Source organism: Neolamprologus multifasciatus, chromosome 11 (genome assembly GCF_963576455.1).
Source record: "Neolamprologus multifasciatus chromosome 11, fNeoMul1.2, whole genome shotgun sequence".
NCBI classification, from domain to species: domain Eukaryota; kingdom Metazoa; phylum Chordata; class Actinopteri; order Cichliformes; family Cichlidae; genus Neolamprologus; species Neolamprologus multifasciatus.
In genome coordinates this window covers 26,959,328-26,974,866 of record NC_140449.1, presented here as the reverse complement: position 1 = coordinate 26,974,866, position 15,539 = coordinate 26,959,328, and the positions used below count along the sequence as shown (strand labels likewise).

The 15,539-nt window shown below is 42.3% G+C and overlaps 1 protein-coding gene across 1 annotated transcript in view; it reads left to right on the top strand.

Annotated features, from left to right (window-relative positions):
- The window catches only part of iglon5 (IgLON family member 5), a 109,266-nt gene that overhangs the window by 88,648 nt on the left and 5,079 nt on the right, over positions 1-15,539 (top strand). Inside the window, exons 3-7 of the mRNA XM_085176573.1 lie at positions 1,622-1,854; positions 3,521-3,640; positions 9,261-9,392; positions 9,627-9,747; positions 12,711-12,862. Of these exons, the coding sequence (XP_085032699.1) occupies positions 1,622-1,854; positions 3,521-3,640; positions 9,261-9,392; positions 9,627-9,747; positions 12,711-12,862 (758 nt within the window). The remainder of the gene's footprint in view (positions 1-1,621; positions 1,855-3,520; positions 3,641-9,260; positions 9,393-9,626; positions 9,748-12,710; positions 12,863-15,539) is intronic.

Sequence of the window (15,539 nt, the reverse complement as noted above, 5' to 3'; positions counted from 1 at the left end):
TTCTCTAGATCAAGTCAGTTAAACATAAAGACAACAGTTGAAGCTGGGTAAGGACATCTAGTGGCCAAGCCAGGAATTAAAGTCTCACCTTTGGCACCTTACACCTCTTCTGTACCATGCCTCAGACTTTCAACCACTTTCATTCAAACATGCCAACAGGCTTACATCAAGACTTAAAGAGTGTGTGTTTTAGACTGTATTTAAAGTTTTCTTCCAGAGAAAAACAATGTAACTAAACTGTAACTAATAATTTACAACCGCTTTTTGTAGTAATGTGTTGCTAACAAGCTGTTTTATTTATAATACCATTAAATGTCAAAGAGTTTACAGACAAATCCAATAAAAGTACAAGTAAAAGAAGCCTGACGTATTGAATGGAGAGACATAACAAATACAGTTACATAGCCTACGGTTACTGAATGGATTGATGAGTATGATAACGAGGTGACTCATAGGCTATAGCCTTGGCAGTCACAGTCTTTCCACCTAATTGAACAATCAACGCTCACTATCATTATGAAAACACCAGAAGAGGTACTATTTTAGGAGACTGTTGTTTCTTTTACTAAAACTCAAAGACTGAAGCACACATTCAGCTGTAATGTGCAGGCTGCTCTGGTGGCTCATCGATGCTTAACACTGTACTAAAAGAGAGGATATGCCTAATATGGTCATCAGGGGCATAACTCTTTGAGCACATAAGTCCCACCCATCTCCTATTTGAACCGTTTGCAAGGGGCAGACAGTCCGAAGAAATGGGTCTGAAGGGAGGAGAACATGAGCTAAAACAACTCTGTTTACAAGGATGAAGTGAAGGGCAGCAGCCACAGCAGATAAGTAAGGATCTGTTATAGTCCAGGATTAAACATGTGGAGCTTGAAATGAGCATGTGTTTTATATAGATAGATATAGATAGATATATGAGTGTGTGTGTGTGTTATTTGTAAATTTACCAGCTTTCACCTACACCAATGAAATATTTCAGCAGGTTTAAATATCTGGGATCAGCCATCCAAGGCAAGTGACAGTGGACAAGAGAGGTGAAGAAGAGAGTGCAGGCAAGGTGGAGTGGGTGGAGACAAATGTCTTGGTGATTTGTGACAGAATGATAGCAGCAAAAGCAAAAGGTGAGGTTTACAAGCTGGTAGTCAGACCTGCTATGATGTATGGTTTGGAGACGGTGCCACTTACAAAAAGACAGGAGGCCAACCTGAAGGTGGCAGAGCTGAAGATGTTTAAAATTTTTTGTTAAGCGTGATCAGGATGGACGGGGTTAGAAATGGGTACATCAAAAGGACAGCTTAGGTTGAGCAGTTTGGAAACAAAGCATCGCAGAAGCAAGGCTGAGATGGTTTGGACATGTGCAGGGGAGAGATAGTGGACAGGACAAACAATCCTGAATATGGAGCTGCCAGGCAGGAAAAAAGAGCACGACCACAGAGAAAGTTCGTGGATGTTTTGAAGGAGGACGTGTGGACGGCTGGCGTGATGGAAGAGGATGCTAGGGGTAGGGTGAGATGGAGATGATTCGCTGTGGTGACCCCTAAAGAGAGCAGCCGAGAGAAGAAGAAGATATACTGTTTATATTACACTTGTTAATTACTTCCTGTTTTCCCCGCAGATGCCGTATTGACGAGGAGGTGACCCACAAGGCCTGGCTGAACCGCTCTAATATCCTTTTCACGGGGACAGATAAGTGGTCTCTGGATAGGCGTGTGACACTGGTCAATAGCAACAACAGCGACTTCTCCATTCATATTGATAAGGTGCAAGTAACCGACGAGGGGCCCTACACCTGCACCTTCCAGGCCAATAACAAGCCGCGCATCGTTCATGTCTACCTCATTGTTCAAGGTCAGCAGCTGGGTTCAGTCAGAACAGGAATCTATTATAAGTGGCTGTTTATTGCATCCGGTACTCTCGGATAATTTCTCTAATATATCCAGAGTGCAGATTTGATTGCCAGTGATGCCGCCAAAAAGTATATATTACACCCATGGTACTGTAAACTGCCCTGGATCTGATTAAAAAGTTTAATTAGGCTTTTTGCTATTCATCCAAACATAGTGCTGTCAAGAGGGTGTGATTGAAGTCTGATTTCCATGGAAGCAATTAAGATGGTTTCTATGGCCGTGTGTGTCAGCATTAGTTTTCTGTAAAATCATGATTGAATGTATACCTGAAATCTATGATAGACAACTTAGTCATTAATGTTTATGATGTCTTGGTGTTTAAGGTATTTATATTTATATGAATGTGAAATTACTCGTGTCTTCAAAGCTCAGCTGGCCTGTGTATGTGTGTGTGGCTACAGTGACGGAAGACTAGTGCGGTGACAGATGAGCCCATTTGTTATTTTCATATGGGCTGTTAAGATTACTTGTCTTTATAAACAGAAAGTTAGGCAGATCAGATGGATGAGCCTGTATGTTGAGTAGATGAGGTACACAGGAGGCTGTCCAAGTGCCTGACTAAATAACTGACAGTACTGGACCTCGACTGGAGCTCAGTCATCAAGTCAGCAGCTAAGTGAGTGAGTGTGTGACTGATCCTTAGTGACATGATGTATCGATGCAGGACTGCCTGGAGGATGGATCTAAGACCTTTTCCCCCTGCATGTGTCAGATTGTATGCATATTTTGGGGCTACGGAGTGCAAAATGTAGCCATACATCACCGACTTTTAATAGGATATATTAGGTAAAAATTACAGGGATAAAAACACGAGGTCTGGCTCAAAGCTCACAGGTGGCAGAGACAATGTCATCTGCTTTGCTGGAGATTTCTCATCACACTGCAGCCAAGTAACACTCTTGTCTGCAGGGTCCAAAGCTTGGCACAGATGACCATATATACCCAATTAAATGCTCAATTCCAAGTCGCCCACATTTCCCACCCTTGCTTGATAACACACAAAATAATTACACCCTCAAGTCAGTGTATCGAGCAGGAGCAGCTTTACCACCACTCCAATCTGTACTTTATTGCTGCAAGTATTCAGCTCCAGCAAGATAGAGAAAAGTATCTTCGGTAGATGTCTCACAAAAAAGCAATCTCAGAGGCAGGCTCATTAAAAACAATGATAATGGGCTATTTAAATTCAAGGGCCACCTCGTTATCAAACTAACTACACGCACAGCATCCCCAACACTTTGAGTTGGGGCCAAAATGGTTTTCAGGGGTGGTCATTCTCACTGAAACAGTAGAAGTAAAAAAAATCCTCCAATACCACTTTTGCAAGTGCCCTTTCTTTTTCAAGACAAAACTAGAGTCAGTGTCAAGAGAGGGAAATGGTAATATCCATTTGCAGGAATTTAGGATTGCTGCAATGGAATGAAGGAAGAATATTGTTGCACAGTTCAGTAAACACTCAAGCATAGATCATTAATCACCGGATTGTGTGTCTGTCTAAGCTGCAGAGATTTGCATCATATGTTAAACACCTTAATAGGATGTAAAGCTGTACCTTATCAATAATGTATTTCGAGGTCATATTTTAATGGTGCGATCCTGTTTTTCAGTGCCAGCCAGAATCGTCAACATCTCAAAAAATGTGTCAGTGAACGAGGGAGAGAATGTAAACCTCTATTGTCTGGCAGTCGGCCGGCCTGAGCCCACTGTCACCTGGAAAGAACAGAAATGTAAGCTACCCCTTCGTGCTTGCTTGCCTTAACATACAGAGATCTAATGTTCACAGCTTCACCTTTATCTCCCTGCCTTTACATTCATCCCTGACACTCATTCGCCTGTTAAAGCCTTTTTTTTTTCTCCCAGCCTATAAGCTTATCAGCATTCAGCTCATGTTCACGTCTTTATCCCTGGCTTCTGTGTCATCATTCTTAAACCCAGCTGTTTAGTTTGTCCCCATCTTAAATTCATACTCCCGCATTTCCCCATGTCCCAATGTTTTGTCCCAAATAACCACACATTATACGTAATTATCCCCACCGCGCCGCCTGTAATCATCAGCATCTGTCTTCATCCACCTTGTCAACCAGCATCGTGATGCCAAAAGCCACTTTTGGCACCAAATCAGCTATTTTAAACCTCTTCTGGTGTGAGGAATTGAAGCTCGTTCAGGGTGGTCAGGAAGCGCATCTTGATAGATGAAGTCAGTCAGTCCATTTGATCTAATCAGCGCAGCATTATTCCATGTGAGCTCCCGTCTTCGTCATCGCCGATGTCCAAAGTCAAGCAAATAACCTTTACGTGGTCTCTAGAGATTGAAGAGTTCATTTTTTGGTTTTTGCCATATTGCAATTTGTAGTTTTTGTCTCATCTGTTTGACACATAAAGAAAATTGCTATGTACTGAATATACCACTGTGCTATGACTCAGAGTTTCAGCTGTTTGTTTTCAGAGAAAAGGTTGGGATGTTAATTTATTTTCTTGCTGTTTCTGTTTTGTGGGATAAACTGGAAGCTTAAGAGCTCTGTGACAATGGGTGAATTATCAGAATTGAACTTTCTTGTTTATAATATCAGCATGTGTGCTAGAAAGTTTCATAATATCCTTAGCAACTGACAGATGAATATAATAGGAAGCCACGAAGCAATAAGGATCATTATTTTACAGTTTTTCATTTTTTATTGTTGGTTTCAGCACCTTTTTTTTCACACAACAGAATTGGCTAACTTGTAGCCTGAGTACAGCTGTAGCAACACAGATCAAATGCAGTAGCAAGCAGCAGTAATAAATAGGTCAGTGTGAACAACTACTGAACACGATGTAATTATACTGCCGATAAATGCACAACCTACTGTAGTGCTGCACTAACAGACAGCTTTGGGCTTACTCAGAGGCCTGTTCCTTCTCTCTTTCTGTTTGTGACTGGGTTATCATGCTGTGAACAGTATGTCCTTCGCTGTACAGTTAGTGCTTATGAACCTACACAGTACACTACAGTACCTCAGGGAGGGACAAACCCAGGAGTGATCACACACACCCACAGACACACAAAATATAGAGGAGAAAAGGAAAGCATGCATGAATGCACACCTGCAGCAAACACGCACACAACCTCACATCACAAACTCTGTGCAGTTGTCCTCTCTTGAAAGTCTACAGCATTTCTCCTCTCTCAGCAATAATCCTCCCTCTCTAACCACCCCACCAACTCAAACTGCTTCCCCACCCCCCCACCCCCCATAACCCCTCTGCTTGCAGAGAAAGAGATAGGGCCCACATTGCTATTCCGTAGGAGTCTCTGCAACCAAGCCATCAGTTGCAGAGGACCAGGGGTGGTAGAGAAAGGAGGGGGGGTCGAGCCCAAAGAAACAGCAAGAAGCTGCCGGCCATCTGTCCCCATTACTCAGAGACTGCATAGAGAAACTGCAGGGAGGGGCGGTGAGAAGAGGAGTTGAAAGTTGAGCAGAAAATGCGTATGCAGTACACCAAGACGTGGTAGAATAGGAGGAGGAGAACCACCCGAAAGTTGAGGGGGATGAGGGGGATATGCTAAAAGTCTTTGACCCCTTTGCGTCCTGTCTGCAGCTACCAGACTCCTTATTCACATACAGATAGTAATACCGCTCGGCGCTGTTATTTGCAGTCGCCGTCTCCTTCATCTTCACCAGTAGCACAGATACAATCTTGTGCACCCATTCACTCTCTCTGGCATCCATCAGTTGACCCACACAGAGGCATACAGGCATTTTGTCTTATCCAGTTAAATACACCAGCACAGCCCAGGCTTATCATTTGACGTACCATCCATTAAACCCTGCAGTAACACAGTCTTAGAATAGATGCTTATGGCTGTGGAAGGAAGGTGATCTTCTTTTGGTGCCAACTAGAACTCTCGGACAGGATGATAAGTATAATGGTTGCGTATGCTTATAGAATATATAAATAGGTTAGTTACAGGTAGATTGGGCTTTGATATTTCTGGTAGGTGTTCTATGGGCTGGGATGCTAAACTCAACAGCAGTGCTATCATAATTAAAATATGGTTTGTTTGGCTCCAATTCAGTTTGAAGGCTGGCAACAGGAAGGCGGTAAGCAGAGGGAAACAAATCCAAATGGGCGACAGGCGTAAACACTATATGGGCACAATAAAGGATAGATGACTAGATGATAGATGACTGTCAGATGACCTGTGTATGTTGGCAAGAACACTGAATACTGAGTACAATTTATCATGCACATGTAATTTGGGAATAAGGAGCATGTGTGCAGGTGGGTGGGGAAATTAGGTAACTGGAAAGGAGGAAAGACGTCTGATGGCTTCCAGTCAACAGGTGGTCAAACAGTGTTCCCAGAAACACCTTTATTTTTTCAACTGTGAAGTGTTTTCACTAAGCATATATGTCGAACACTGTGCTTTCATAAACAAATGTTTATGGATTTGTGTTAACGTGCAAGACTTGGACTGCGTTATATCTTGATTTAACAATCTGTTAATCTATTTCCTCAAATCATAATACTTTCCCAGCTATGAGCACATTTGTTCATTCTAAACACAGTAAAACTTTAAATTTTTTGCTTAAATTGCTTCCAAATATTTAATGAGTCCCCCAAAAGACCTGGGAACTGTGAAATGTAGCAAATGTTAATAGGTTGTCCTTCGTTTTTACATCCCACAATCAAAAAGGAGCTTGAAATTTAAGTCCAGTACTGATCAAGCAACATTTCGCAGATCCGAAGTGCAGGAAAAAAACATGGGAAAAACAATTTGAAGTGTTCTTGGGGAATTGTAGTCATACACGTGTAAAGCACTGGGGTGCACTGGCCTTGAAATTCTACTGTATCATTTAGATCAATTGACACACATTGCAGCTGCTGTATGCTACCAGAATGACTGGTTTTATCATTTGTTAGACTGCCCACCAATCTCTGTTTTAACCTCACATCAGACCACTCTGCCTTGACTGTAGTTTTTGTAATGGAAATGGATAAGAGGAGCCGAGAAATCAAGTGCCCTGGTAGTCTAGTCAAGCTCAAAGTGCTGCCGGGGAAATAGAGCACGGTTTCACTGTTGCGGGCCAGAACTCTTGATCCTTTTCCCCCCTCTTATTCACAAACCCTGTCTCTTCCAAGGTGCAATCCAACTATCTCTGGTGGTCAGGAGTCAGGCTCCTTCAAAAGCCATAAGTGGTTCATGGAGCTGTATTTTACAGACCATTGTGGGAGTGCCAAGGGCCGGCTCCGCTCAGATATGATCTCCCGCCAAAGTGGAGAGAGGTGTGCAATGCAGGTCCAGAGATCTCAGGGGATGGAGAGGGAGGGGAATAAAGGGAGAGTGCAAGGACTGCTTTGCGATATTACATCATACATAGATGCTATGGATGAAAAGTCCATGAAAAAAACCTAATATCAAATAACCAACCTGACATCTGTCACTGTTTCTCTCGTTATGTTGCCATTTCTCTCCTTTTTACTTTATCTGTACATCTCTGTATCTCTTTCAGTCTCTTACACGGTATCGCTGTCAAATTACCACACTCTGTGTCTGTAATTCTCAATTTATAACTCGATTGCTCTCAGCGTTTTTTTATTCTTCGCTTTGTCCTTTTGATTTCTTTCGTCACCTGTAACAGCCTCGTGTGTAATTTCTCCAGTGTTAGTTGTCTGATTCTATCTCTTCTCCTCCTTCCCTCTACGCTGCCACGGCTCCCTCCTCCTTGCAAAGCTGGGTGCTCTGCCTGCTTGACAGAGATGTCACAAGAGAGCAATATTTATTAGACTAATCGAATGAGTGAATAACATCTCACCCACCCCACCCCATCAACCACGGCTCACCCGGGTGGCACAAGCAGCCATCACGGCGGTTGTCGCTCGCTGCTCAGCCTCTGCTGCAGCAGCTGCAAATAATCGTCTCCAGCTCAGTAGCCGCACTAATAATCCTCCAGTATAATCTTCAATTAGAACCGCCACGCTAATCTCTGACAGGAATAATCGTGGCGTTTAGCGTCTTTTTTATGTGTGCGTGTTTGCGTTGGTGTTCCTCTCAAACGTACTCAGGAGCTGTTTGTGTGTTTGTTAAGGGAAGTAAAGGTCTGCTGATTGACAGTGGCTTGGTTTGTGTGTTTTGGGAACTGGGTGGGGGCTTTGAAAGGGGAAAGTGTGCAGCAATTTAAGAGCTGGATTTCCTTGTTAGTGGTGAGATTATATATTATGTCGTGTTCCACAGTCTGACTTCTTTAATGGGGTAAAGGCAAAAAAAAAAAAAAGGCCTAATGGTTTCAGAGGCTGCGAGACAGCTGGCTGCTGTGCTTACAGGAGGAGGGGGTGCACACTCGCTATCATTCTTCTTCTCCTTGCACTCTTTCTCCCTCGCTCTCTTTTCCACTGTCGAACCAATAACACCCACAGCATCCATTCCCTCACATGAAGGAGCAATAACTTGTAGCCTGTCCCCTCGACTCTCCTCTCTGAAGAGATTCTGTGGCTGTTTTGTCGCCCAAGGAAAAAGACTGAAAGTGTGAGACTGACTAATTTGTTTTTTTGTTCACCTGGGAGTTTGTCAACATCAAATAACCGCCAAATATTCTTGCTCGCCGCGTAATGTGGTGAATGAGCAGTCCCCCCCCCTCCCCCCCAGTGTGTCCAACGCTTACAATTTCCCCCGACACTATGAAAGTAGTAAAAGAGTCACTGCTGTCACATTGTGTTTACTTACTTTGCATGTGCAAAAACATCAACTGAAGAAATGAGCATTTGGGCCAGGAGATAAAAATTGAATGAACGAATAATATTTTTTTTGTAATTATACACACCTTAATGCTCATAATAAGTATCATCATGCACTGTATTGTTGCATTGTTAACTATTTAAGGTTTTTCTATAATCCAAATTAATATTTCTAAATTGCGATAAACAATAAATCCATGAGGAAGTTGCCATTTGAGTATTGATAATAAAAGAATGTACATTCAGCTGTTCCTTTATTTGCCAGGGGGTCAGATTTCACACCAGGTGCCCTTCCTGATACAGACCTTCCATTTATCCAAGCTTGGGCCGAGCGCTTGGTTTTGACCCCCTGAGGCTGTTTTTGTGTCTCATCTTGGTCTCAAACTGTGAGTCTTTCACATGTAGGGCGAATGTGTTAACCACAACTTAAGTAGTAACCAAGGTCAGCCCAACTTCACTTCTTGAAAATGTTCTTGAATAATGCATTATATGTTGTCATCTAATATGTGCATCTTGGCCTCTTAAATGACATTAGCCACAATAAGCCGTACCTCAGCTAAAAAAGCTTAAGTCTGTTGCCTGCATCACCTTGCATATGATTTTTAGTGACCTTTGACTTCTACCTAATAGATGGGACGTTGCGTGAGGGAGAGTTCCTGGAGATCACAGAGATCACAAGGCAGCAGGCGCAGGACTACGAATGTATCACCAACAATGGTGTGGCCCCTCCAGACCAGCGTAAGGTCATAGTCACAGTCAACTGTAAGTATCCCACCTGTGCGCTGCACAAAATGAACTCCATGTCCGCAGTGATGTATTAATAATATATGTTAATGATTTCGATGCTTTATTATGTATACATTTTAAATTTGTTCTCTGCAGGTGCTTTTTAACCTTGTGGCTAGACCTGCCTTTTTGGTTGAAGTGAAGCTAAATGTATACACATTACTCATTCCAGTCTCTCTGTTTGTGTTTTCTCCTATCCTTCTCTACCAGACCCTCCCATGATCACAGACATGAAAAACATGCCAGCCCATTTGGGGAAGACAGCCATCTTGCGCTGTGAAGCCATGGCAGTCCCGCCAGCCTCCTTTGAGTGGTACAGGGATGATCATAGGTGAGAACACTTTCAATTTAGGTGCCAATTTGTCTGCTATGAAGCCTCCTGAATCTTTCAGTTATAACATTTGGTACTGTTCTACTTACACGGAATAGGCAGACTGGGCGAAGATCACGTATACACTGGTTGAGGCAGGTGTACCTGTTTGAAGCCTGATATTTGCTCGCCAAATCAGCATTCCATTTAATATCACAGTGAATTACAGGTGCGCCCTGCTTATCAAGCTAGAAAGACATCGCTAGCGTTGGCTGCAAATGCCCGAGGGGAACTCCAGCTCTCATGCAGATTTAGTCACGTCCTGTTGCAAAACCTTAGCCCACACACGAGTGGGTAAACTCATGGTTGCTCATCTCCATCTTTTACATACGATCTATGATCTACACTTAAAATATCCTTTTTTATATATATACAGTGGGGCAAAAAAGTATTTAGTCAGCCACCGATTGTGCAAGTTCCCCCACTTAAAATGATGACAGAGGTCAGTAATTTGCACCAGAGGTACACTTCAACTGTGAGAGACAGAATGTGAAAAAAAAATCCATGAATTCACATGGTAGGATTTGTAAAGAATTTATTCGTAAATCAGGGTGGAAAATAAGTATTTGGTCAATAACAAAAATACAACTCAATACTTTGTAACATAACCTTTGTTGGCAATAACAGAGGTCAAACGTTTACTATAGGTCTTTACCAGGTTTGCACACACAGTAGCTGGTATTTTGGCCCATTCCTCCATGCAGATCTTCTCAAGAGCAATGATGTTTTGGGGCTGTCGCCAGGCAACACGGACTTTCAACTCCCGCCACAGATTTTCTATGGGGTTGAGGTCTGGAGACTGGCTAGGCCACTCCAGGACTTTCAAATGCTTCTTACGGAGCCACTCCTTTGTTGCCCGGGCGGTGTGTTTTGGATCATTGTCATGTTGGAAGACCCAGCCTCGTTTCATCTTCAAAGTTCTCACTGATGGAAGGAGGTTTTGGCTCAAAATCTCACGATACTTGGCCCCATTCATTCTGTCCTTAACACGGATCAGTCGTCCTGTCCCCTTGGCAGAAAAACAGCCCCACAGCATGATGTTTCCACCCCCATGCTTCACAGTAGGTATGGTGTTCTTGGGATGCAACTCAGTATTCTTCTTCCTCCAAACACGACGAGTTGAGTTTATACCAAAAAGTTCTACTTTGGTTTCATCTGACCACATGACATTCTCCCAATCCTCTGCTGTATCATCCATGTGCTCTCTGGCAAACTTCAGACGGGCCTGGACATGCACTGGCTTCAGCAGCGGAACACGTCTGGCGCTGCGGGATTTGATTCCCTGCCGTTGTAGTGTGTTACTGATGGTGACCTTTGTTACTTTGGTCCCAGCTCTCTGCAGGTCATTCACCAGGTCCCCCCGTGTGGTTCTGGGATCTTTGCTCACCGTTCTCATGATCATTTTGACCCCACGGGATGAGATCTTGCGTGGAGCCCCAGATCGAGGGAGATTATCAGTGGTCTTGTATGTCTTCCATTTTCTGATGATTGCTCCCACAGTTGATTTTTTCACACCAAGCTGCTTGCCTATTGTAGATTCACTCTTCCCAGTCTGGTGCAGGTCTACAATTCTTTTCCTGGTGTCCTTCGAAAGCTCTTTGGTCTTGGCCATGGCGGAGTTTGGAGTCTGACTGGTTGAGGCTGTGGACAGGTGTCTTTTATACAGATGATGAGGTCAAACAGGTGCCATTCATACAGGTAACGAGTGGGGGACAGAAAAGCTTCTTACAGAAGACGTTACAGGTCTGTGAGAGCCAGGGATTTTCCTTGTTTGAGGTGACCAAATACTTATTTTCCACCCTGATTTACAAATAAATTCTTTACAAATCCTACCATGTGAATTCATGGATTTTTTTTTCACATTCTGTCTCTCACAGTTGAAGTGTACCTCTGGTGCAAATTACTGACCTCTGTCATCATTTTAAGTGGGGGAACTTGCACAATCGGTGGCTGACTAAATACTTTTTTGCCCCACTGTACATGAGTTGAAGCTTTATAGAAAATGCTTTTCCCCAAGTGGTTACGTTAAGCAAACAACTTGCAGGTGTCATTAACTCATGTTTTTGTTTTGTGGCATTGAAAAGTAACAGTTTGTCTGGTTAGAGGGAGTAAGTATAAGCCACAGCCAAACCACTGTTTTTTTTAACCATCTGTCGATAAACAGTAACAAAAAAAACGCAATAATTAAAATGTGACTTGAGGATTATTAAAATCCATCCAGTGCGCAGCAGGTTAGAGAAGAGGGGGGAGAAAGAAAACAGATTTAGCCATTTAAAACTCAATAATGTATTCATCTTCTTTTGCATTTTTGTTTTAAAACCCCCAGAACAAGGAAACATTATTCATAAAATTTGGGTAATTTTGTGTCTTTATTCTCATAAGAGAATGGTCCGAATTGAACATTTTCAGACAGAGAATTCATTTTTCAGTCATTTACTGTAGATATGGTTTTGGCTGCTGCTGATGTACCTAACCTCTGGCATTAGTATATATCTGAGATAATCATGTATATATCGCCATCTCCGGAGAAATATTAGCTTGTTGGCAACATATTTCCTCTATATTACAGACACATAAACTGCCCCTCCAAGTTTGTAAGAGGTCCCAGAGAGCGTAGAGGAGTCAGGGTGATTTGGCATCAGGCGAAGCACGACACAGAAGTACTTAGACAAGGCTTTGCTAGCCAGAGAGAGTTGTTAATAGAGTATAATAGGCCCCAATAGGAGGTATCAGTTATTTATGGGATGAGACTACAAGGTGAGACAGAACATAGAGATGAGGGCTATTTTGCACGTTTGTCTCTCTGAAAAAAAAGTTTCTCGTTCACACTGACTCGAGTGTGATGTTATTTTCTGTCACCAATTTTCTTGTCTTTCCTTTCTACTTTCTCCCTTTGCTTTTGTTACTGCACAATGGCTACCCAGGCCGGTAGAGAGTGACAACACCCTAAGGATCAAAAATGAGAAGACACGCTCGCTGTTGCTATTCACCAATGTGACAGAGAAACATTTTGGCAACTACACCTGCTTTGCCTCAAACCGTCTGGGGGCTTCCAACGCCAGTATGCTGCTGTTTAGTAAGTTATCACACACGACTAACTAAATGCAGGGGCTTCGGCACACAGCAGGGTATATGTATGCAAAGAGATTTCAAAAATACACTTACGTTTGACATCAATCATCGTGCAAGACTTGAAACACACATGACCCACTACCACAAAATTATATGCAATGACATACTGTTTTTCCCTGTTCGCCCACTCTGTTTACGCTCTGCACACAGCACAGCATTTTCACAGCCTTTTCCTGCCTCCCTCTTCCCATTTTCGTTATTCTCCGCCCCATTAAAGCTTTGCTTGCGTATATTACCATCTCTCTTCCCCCAGTTCCTGCAAACTCTCCGTCTCTCGTCCGTACACATTCCCGTCTGCACGCACACACACAGACTGTCGCTCGACTCTGTCCCGTTACCCAAGAAGTTGTCATTTCTCTCGGAGCCCAATTCACATTAACCGTCCCCAATGAGCGATTTCCTACCCTTCCATTTCCCGACACCACCCCCAACCCCCCTTTGGTGCATTCAGCATTACCATCTTAAGTGAGTCCTTCATCTATCCCCTTTCTTCTTTCATTCCTGTGCCCATTATCTCGGCCAGTCTCCCTTCAATGACTCACTCCTCCGTCAGACCCATATATCTTCCTGCTCTCTTTTTCCACCACCGCTGCCACTTCTGTCAGCCTATCTCTCCATCATCTGTCCTTCTGCCTCCTTTTTCCTTCCTAATCTCCTCCTGCCATCATTAGAACACAACAAACTCCTTTCTGTTCTGGACCGGGCACAGAAAATCGCAGCATAATCGGATACCTATGTGGCATTTCTATTCATACCCTGTCCCTCACTGTCATTGCCTTCCCTGACTTTCTTTCCCTGCTTTCATACAGATTGTTTCAGCATTTAAAGGTGCCACATGCAGCATTTTAACATCAACAACCACTATCACATCAAAATTGGCATATTATCATAATTACCCCCTATCAATGAGTCCATTACTGAGACCATTGGCAGTCTGTACTAGGTTTCACTTCACACTGATACTTTATAAGCCACCAGGTTAGATTTTTGAAACCTAGTAGACTACATAAAAGCACAAGAGTGGGTTAATTAAGGGTTCTTACAGTTGCCCATTCAAGCATTATGCAATGCCTTACTGCAAGTACCATATTCTTGATTGTATGCTGCGTTACATTGAATAAGCTGCTGTATTAACTTTTATTTTACTTTATTCATGACTGTTCCTAAACTCTTTAGAGTATCTAAGTTTACACTTAGATACAGCATAACTCTTAAAGGTTATGCTGTATCTCTAGTGATTCAGCGTGTAAGCTCCATAGATCCATCTCTAAAATAGGACTACACATCCCATCTCAGGCCCACCTTATCATAAACAACACATGTGCCTAGCAGCACAGAGGCGATACCTGTGGATGGAATTTGACTAAATTATAAATCCAAACACACCCTGGAGGACCAACAACAGAACTCCTGCTTAGCCTGTCCCTGTACTATTAATCCAGTTTTAGGTTATCACTCCAGCATTTAATGGCTTTGCAACTTCAGATGAACCACTTTAACTTTCTTAAGTTTCACAATAGCCTTTTTTCCCCTTGCTTTTAACACACAGGTGTAAAAGTGAATAATTTATCTGGGTCACACGTTGTGTGGGTTTCCAGCGCCAGTAGTGTTGCACTGTTTCGCTGTTTGACAGGCTAAATGGAGTGAAGCGTGATGAATGTTATTTACATTTAATATGTCAACCCTGAACATGTTTCATGCAAGCTTTTCATGGGTTGTAACTTGACACTGAGTATATTTGTGTTGCTGAATTAAGAAATGTAATCATTTAGACCTCATGGTGATTATTTGGATATGTCAAACTGGTAATATTAATAATTGCTAAATTTCATTCCAAATGCCCCTTTCATTATGAATGTTATGACATGTCAGAATCAGGCGAAACGTGCATCCATTTCCGGCTTCTCAGTGTCATTTGAATATATTAAATGCTGGTTACTTTCTTTTAAAATGAACCCACCCCTTATCTTTTTTTATAATTTACTAAATTATAGAAAATGCAGAAAAGGTGCAGTGATTTACTGAAACATGCAAATATATATATGAATACAGTATATAAGGCACGTACTAGATTGTTAATGTAAAATTCTAACAACCTTGAAAGTCAGTATTTGGTAAAACCACCTTTACTTTTAAACACAGCCTGAATTCTCTTAAGCAAGTTTTTTTTGTCATTTCTTTAAGTAGTCTTAAAGAACAGTTCTCCAGGCTTCTTGAAGGACATTCAAAGCTCTTCTTTGGGTGTTGGCTGCGTTTTATTCCATTCTCTGTGAAAATGACCCTTCAGGAACGTCAAGGTCCACAACTGATAGTACTCGATTGTGTGTTTTCTATCCAGGTGTTCTTTTACTCGTTTGCCAGTGTGTTTGGTATCATTGCCACGCTGAAAATCAGACACTTTCAAGATGGACTGCATGTTTGCTCAAAATCTGATGGTACACAGCAAATTCAAAAGTGTTAAATGTTTTGGTGTTAGTAGTCTTAGAGTTAATTTTACTCTAAGTAGAGTCACATGCTTTTAATGTAACTCTGAGGTGTAAAATGATAGTAGTTAAAATCGAGTGTTAAAAATGAGTGTTTCTATTTCAAATCTGGAGGTGTTACAATGGAAACATTAACTC